Source organism: Archocentrus centrarchus, unplaced genomic scaffold, assembly GCF_007364275.1.
Source record: "Archocentrus centrarchus isolate MPI-CPG fArcCen1 unplaced genomic scaffold, fArcCen1 scaffold_44_ctg1, whole genome shotgun sequence".
Taxonomy (NCBI): domain Eukaryota; kingdom Metazoa; phylum Chordata; class Actinopteri; order Cichliformes; family Cichlidae; genus Archocentrus; species Archocentrus centrarchus.
Window position 1 is genome coordinate 1,602,001 of NW_022060270.1, and position 7,744 is coordinate 1,609,744.

General features: G+C 38.1%; 1 protein-coding gene across 1 annotated transcript; it reads left to right on the forward strand.

Annotated features, from left to right (window-relative positions):
- Positions 1-1,725: 1,725 nt before the first annotated feature.
- Positions 1,726-2,622, forward strand: LOC115777144 (uncharacterized; the record flags this gene model as incomplete). Its single annotated transcript, XM_030724979.1, has 1 exon — positions 1,726-2,622. A coding segment is annotated over one exon (897 nt), but the record flags the coding sequence as incomplete, so codon positions are not given.
- Between the last annotated feature and the right edge of the window lie 5,122 nt (positions 2,623-7,744).

Sequence of the window (7,744 nt, forward strand, 5' to 3'; positions counted from 1 at the left end):
ATATCTGGATTTAAGGAATCTAAACCACCTGCCCGTCAATTTGACCCACTTCTCACTCAGGTGGCTAAATCCGGTTTATCCTGTCTGTCTCCTTTAATAACTGACATTATTCACTCTTCCCTAATTCCTAATTGTTCCTTTACCTCTTAAAACAGCTCAGATCATTCCAATTCTGATACAGAATTGCTACACACTCCTTCAACCTAAATAATTATTGTCCAGCTGTTAAATTATGTTTTCTTTTAAAGATTCTAGAAAAATACTGTTGCTGTAGAGATTTACTCTCACCGTACTAACAATAATTTATTTGAACGATTTCAGTCTGGTCTTTGGCCACTTCACAGCACAGAGACAACCCTGGTCAGAATCATAAATGATCTTGTGATGGCAGCTGGGCTGTTAAACATATTTGTGGAACACTGTCTTTGATAATCTCTCATTATAGTCTTTCTACAGGGATTAGAATCTGTTGGCATCTTTGGCACTTCAAATGCCAGGTTTGGTCCCTAGATCGCAGACAGCAGTATGTACAGTTAAAAACTTCAGACCACAAGCTTGGTCAGCTGTCAGTGGTGTTCTCCAGGGCTTAGGTCTCGTTCTATTTATTATTTATCTTCTACCTTTAGGTCACAGTTTTAGGAATTTTGGCATACATTCTCATTCTTAAACTGATGGCACCCAGCTCTATCTGCCCAATAAGATTAATTCCACTCTCCCAATGTCTTCTCTCACTGTTTATGTGAGATTAACTCATGGTTGTCTGCTGTTTTCTCAAACAGTGACAAAACAGAGGCTCTTCTGGTAGAAACCAAAACTATTTTGGATAAAACTGGTAAATAATTTCTGTGTATTAAAAATTCTCCAATCTCTCTTTTTAAGAGTTTAGGTGTTGTTTCTGATAAAATTAAATTTTAAAACATATATCAATAATATCACTCCGTCTGCTTTTCCTCTTACATAATATTAATCAACTACTTCCATCCCTTACACCTACTGAAATTGTTGTACATACTCTGGTTACAGCTTGTACGGATTATTGTAATTATATCCTAAATATCTCCATATAAGTCAACTGGTTCACAATGCAGCTGCTTGTGTCATTACCAGAACCCCTTCCATAGACAATATTTCTCCTGTCCTGCAGCTTCACTGGCTTCCTGTAAAATACCACATTAATTTTGAAATTCTTACTTTTAAGTCTCTCCATAATCTTACACCTCCATGTCACTCTGATCTTCAGCATATTTCCACTCCTTTCTGTACTCTGAGATCCTCTTCATCCATTACTCTCATTATACCACTTCCTCGCCTGAACCTTCCTTTTCTCTCAAAGATTCTTGAAAGAGTAGTTGTAAAACAGCTAACTGATCATCTGCAGAGGAACGGTTTATTTGAAGAGTTTCAGTCAGGTTTCAGAATTCATCACAGTACAGAAACAGCATTAGTGAAGGTTACAAAGGATCTTCTTAGAGCCTCTGACAGTGGACTCATCTCTGTTCTTGTCCTGTTGGACCTCAGTGCAGCTTTGATACTGTTGACCATAACATTTTATTACAGAGATTAGAGCTTGCTATAGGTATTAAAGGTACTGCACTGCAGTGGTTTGAATCATATTTATCTCATAGACTCCAATTTGTTCATGTAAATGGGGAGTCTTCTTCACACACTAAGGTTAATTATGGAGTTCCACAGGGTTCTGTGCTAGGACCAATTCTATTTACATTATACATGCTTCCCTTAGGCAGTATTATTAGAAAGCACTGCATCAATTTTCATAGTTATGCAGATGATACTCAGCTTTACCTATCAATGAAGCCAGATGACACACATCAATTAGTTAAACTGCAGGAATGTCTTAAAGACATTAAGGCCTGGATGACCTCTAATTTCCTGCTTCTAAATTCAGATAAAACTGAAATTCTTGTTCTCGGCCCCACAAATCTTAGAAACATGGTGTCTAACCAGATACTTACTCTGGATGGCATTACTTTGGCCTCCAGTAACACTGAGAGAAATCTTGGAGTCATTTTTGACCAGGATATGTCCTTCAATGCACATATTAAACAAATATGTAGGACCGCTTTTTTGCATTTGCGCAATATTTCTAAAATTAGAAACATCCTTTCTCAGAGTGATGCTGAAAAGCTAATTCATGCATTTATTACTTCTAGGGTGGACTACTGTAATTCATTATTATCAGGCTGTCCTAAAAGCTCCCTGAAAAGTCTTCAGCTGATCCAAAATGCTGCAGCTAGAGTACTGACAGGGACTAGAAAGAGAGAGCAGATTTCTCCCATATTGGCTTCTCTTCATTGGCTCCCTGTTAAATCTAGAATAGAATTTAAAATTCTTCTCCTCACCTACAAGGTCTTGAATAATCAGGAACCATCTTATCTCAAAGACCTCATAGTCCCATATCACCCCAACAGAGCACTTCTCTCTCAGACTGCTGGCTTACTTGTGGTTCCTAGGATACTTAAGAGTAGAATGGGAGGCAGAGCCTTCAGCTTTCAGGCCCCTCTTCTGTGGAACCAGCTCCCAGCTTGGATTCAGGAGACAGACACCCTCTCTATTTTTAAGATTAGGCTTCAAACTTTCCTTTATGATCAAGCTTATAGTTAGGGCTGGATCAGGTGACCCTGAACCATCCCTTAGTTATGCTGCTATAGGTCTAGGCTGCTGGGGGGTTCCCACAATAGACTGTTTCTTTTCATTCACCTTATTTACTTTGTTTATACTTCACTCTGCATTTAATCATTAATTATTATTAATCTCTGGCTCTCTTCAACAGCATGTCTTTCTCTCCCCTCAGCCCAACCGGTCACAGCAGATGACCCCCCCTCCCTGAGCCTGGTTCTGCTGGAGGTTTCTTCCTGTTAAAAGGGAGTTTTTCCTTCCCACTGTCGCCAATTGCTGCTCATAGGGGGTCGTTATGACTGTTGGGTTTTCTCTGTATTATTGTAGGGTCTTTACCCACAATACAAAGCGCCTTGAGGCGACAGTTTGTTGTGATTTGGCGCTATATAAATAAAATTGAATTGAATTCAATTGAATTCTGAACTCCAACTGAAACTCTGATCATCAACCCCGTGACCTGTGGTGTCCTGGTGCCATGTTATGGACAAACTGTGATTTGCACAGAAGTCTAACAACAGGACACCACTCAGGGTCAAATCAGGCAGGCGATTGCTCCTAGTGAAACCCTTCCACAGTATCTTCAACCTCATGCAGTAGCTCAGGCTCCTTCCCCTTCAGAGAGAACACGGAATGTTATGTTCCATGTTCCAGCAGCCATAGCTGGAGATCGGATAGCTGGAGCAGTTCTTACAGTTGAAAATAATTTTTCATGTTAAACTCCTTTTTACATCTTTCTCCACCTTTCAGAGTTGCACATTAACACAATTTTCTCTGCCTGGAAAATACAGCTGAACAATGGTTACACATGTCCACAGAAACCCATATATAAGAACAATTAAAACATTATGTTTGTGGCTCATTTGTTTACTTCTTTACTTTGAATGTTCATGCTGTGACAGTGTGAAAAGCACATTTAATGTGATAATTTATGTTGTAAATCATGTTCTGTCTGAACTTAAAAAAAGAAACAAAAAAAAAAGCAAAGAACAAACAAAGAAAAAAATGACCACAACTGGCATCGTTTATCTCCAGCTGGAAAAAGCCCATACACACTCAATCTCTGGTAAAACTTCAGTGTCTCAAAATAACGAGTTGTGTTACCCTGATGATCATCTTATTCAGTGTTAAGAAATAAATGTGACTTGACAATGGATGGACACACAATAATGAGTCATCAACACAGAAAAGGAAGAAAGGGTAGAGGATGATTGTAGAGGCCATCTATTTCCCATTGGCTCTGCAGGCCTTGGCAATGGCAGGGCTATGACAATATCTCTATTAGGAGTAATGGTAAGTGTGTTGTTTCCACATTATTAACTATGCTGCAGGTCTGAGATTGGCATACAGTGGCTGAAAGTAATGCTTGCTGACATCTCCTTAATATACACTTCAGTGCTGCCTGCAGCCTCTCCTCCTTCATTCTGCCAAGGTCATTTGACCTGATTGGTATCCAAACTGGGGTGTGTTGCCAGAGAAGTACTGCAGGACACAGGTTCAGAAGAAGCTGCAGTGATGTTAATGCATGCGCCGGTGACAACATTGTGCTACCATCATGAATATGAATTATTGCACAAGAGCACAGAGGTGAGACCTTTTAATTGACCAGTGTTGTATGTGCATCAGACTACTGACTAGGCTATTTCATCTGAACTAACCTCCTAATGAGTAGGTTACTTGTGCAAACAAAATTACCATGAATCTGTCACGTTAAGGGACAATGTATTTGGCATTAAAATCTCAGCTTTTGGCTCAACATACCATGCTGACACATTAATATTGTGTTATATTACACCTTTGGGGCCATAGAATTCAAATGATCCAGTCTTTAGCTGGCAGAATGAGTTTAGTTCATTGGAAGTTTGCCAGTATCAGGCAAATAAATCTGATAAGTATGTAGAGGCAAGAGAACATTGGCAAGATAAAAACAATATAATATATATAGTCACTCCTTTGATGGGCATTATAAAGAATGCAAAAGCACGTCCACATTAGTCTCACACCCAGAAACCAGATCCATCTTTTATGAGCTTTTTCTTTTGGCTGATCTCTTTAGGAGTCACCACCATCTTCTGCCTCCATCTTGCCCTAGCCTCAGCACTCTGTCACACCAACCCTCTGCACGTCCTCCTTCACTACATCCATGAACCTGCTCTCAGGTCTTCCTCTTTTCCTCCTGCTTAACACACACTAAATACACAGAGGAAGTGTAAAGTGACAATTTAATATGAGTGGGGTATATAATCACACAAATGTGGGCAGGAAATAGAGCACCTGAAATGATCTAAGTGTCAACCAGGAAACAGACACTGACTAAAGAGAAATGATTAATAGCATTTTATTAACAATGTTTCATTATTCTGGGTAGACAGTTCAGATTTGAAATGAAACTAGCTAAGACACATTGCATTATTCAGACTAAAGGAGGGCTGGTTTTCAGCAAATATATTCCTTGGGTTTGGTTACCAGGAATATACCAGAGTTAATATCTGTTACACAAGATTAGACATCTATATGACATGCTCATAAGGCCATGAAATATGCTCAGTGCTCAATGGTTCCTCTAGAAGCTCTCCAAGTCTCTGATTTTACTTTCTTTCCCAAAACCTGTGGAAACATATTGAAATTACAGTAACTGAAGTTTTCTTCCTGATAGTTTGGGGTAATATTCAATTTTTTTTTCTAATGCAGTGCTTAAGCAGTTGCACTAAGCAGTTGTACCTGTATGATTTGCTGCAGTATAAACATGGGACGTGTTCATCAACAGAGAAACAGACCAGAGACACTGAAGCAGAGTTTGGACTGTGAGTGCATAAAAAATAAACCAGACAAGCAAAAAAACAAAAACAAAATACTTTTGAAAATCATCAAAATTGGCTTGTGCATGCTGGGTTGGGGTAGATTTCCCATAGAATAACTAGAGATGGCTTTTACAATTTACTGGCAGTTCAAACTAATTTAGGGGTCCTTTTTGACTCTGGAGCTTTCTTTCTGTTAATCTATTGGACATAAAGACATGCATGCACCTAACTGGATGAATGATCATTTAAAAACATGAACATCACTTCCTATTTGTTAAAGAACGTCTCCAGATAAACTAAGCTGACATCAGTGTTAAAGACATTTAATTTCTGACTGATATAGTGCTGTTGACCTCATATTAGTTTCAACTTGTTTAAACACCAGTGACATTGTGCATAATTTGACACATTGTTCATGGCTTTGTAAAAGGGATGCTTAGTTTTCTTGTTTAAATGTATTTGTGCGTGGATTAGTGTCCAATGTGTAACCATGTTCACAGCATTTGCATGACATATTATGTTTTATAAATTGCATTACAGAAATATATAGGATCTTACAGTAAAACAAAATAAGATGAACAGAAGTAACCAAGCAGAAATAGTGAGGGAGTCCATCACTTTTCTAAGTGACATGGACATGAAACAGCCAAACACTAAAACACATTGTCTAAAACACACTTTTTTTTGCTTTGTCACATAACTGCTTATGAAGATATTTCATATCAAAATACTCTTGGGTGCTCAAAAATTTCTACCTCTTGCTTTTTTCCATTGTGGACCATTAACTCTTTAAAGTCCAGGATATTAATCGGAATCGAGCCGTTTAAGGTCAGTACATTTATTGTGTTACGTCAGTATTTCCACTTATAAAAATCAGCTTCTGTTTTAATCTGCTGTTAATTCAGCTTGTGCAAATATTTCTTATTTTTTAATATTTCAGAGGGGGGAATATGTTAGTGTAGCACCTTAATAAAAAACACAGAAACACGATAAAAATGTGAATTTTAACTAAAATATAGATTTATTTTCTTTAATAATAATTTTAGCTGAGTTTTTCACAGACTTAGATTGTGTGTGGCTGTTAAGGGACGAGCACCCGTGCTTACCTGAATACATCAATAAATAATATCATATATGGTACTGTCACACAGTATATATATAACCATCATGGTCCTGTGACCCAGTGTTTTCAGTTCTTTGGACTTTCATCTTCTGTTGTTTACTGTCTCACACTGTTTGTTAGGTTATTATGGGTTTTTGCAGTTTTGAGTTTGTACGTTTTCTTATCATTTCTAGTTGTTTTTCTTGTTTGTATCCTCGGGCCTTACTGTAGTTTCATTTTTCTGAGTGTTCTTGGTTATAGTTATTGATATTAATTTCTGGTTTCTCTGTGTTCTATATTTCAAGTCTGCATTTTTGTCATGTTGGTCATTTCCTGTTTATTTTGCCAGCCGTTGTCCTGTGTGCATTGTGTTTGGTTTTGCTTCCCTTGTTTAGTTAGATGCAGTTCACCTGAGCCCTGTGTTCCCCAGCTGTTTCCTTTGTACATTATCATCTCCTGTGTCTATTTAAGCCCTCAATTTTCTTCTGTTCCTTGTTGCGTCCTCCCTCATGGAAGTGTGGTTTTGGGGCCAGTTTTCCTGTCTGCGAATCAGTTAGCTTTTGTTGAAGTGCTCCTTGCTTCTGCATGATTTTGGAGAATCTGTACTATTGAGTTCAGTTTGCCTTCGGAGTCCTCCGTTTTGGTACACTCTCTGCCTGTCACACTGCTCATCATGACATGTCATGACCGAGCAATAATAACCTACAACTCAGTCATTCTCTCAGAATTGAATTCCCTGCCAAAGACAATGGTTTCTTGTGTTTTTCTCCAAGCACGCTAGTCAGGTCACTGCTGAAGTTGTCCTTGAGTCATTTACCTAGCTCAAAACAAACAAACAAACAAACAAAAAATCAGAATGATGCTCATGAAATCAGTCCTCATCTTGACAAACTTCAGCTCTACCATCTTTTACTGAAGCTGTAGTGATACCTGAGGGACAGTCAGCAGAATGGCTCAACATTAATTCTTTGACAGTGATGGCAACAATTTAATCATGCGTAAACATCAAGGAATACTGAGACAGATGTCAGTGCCTGAAAACATTTTACTGTTAAGCAAAATGTATTTATATAGTACTTATCACAGATGAAAATCACAAAGTACTTCACATTAAAAAACAAAAAATAAAAGTATAACAATATAAAGCATTAGAATACAGCATAACAAGTTAATTAAAAGCTTGTCTGGATAAAAATGTCTTCAGCTG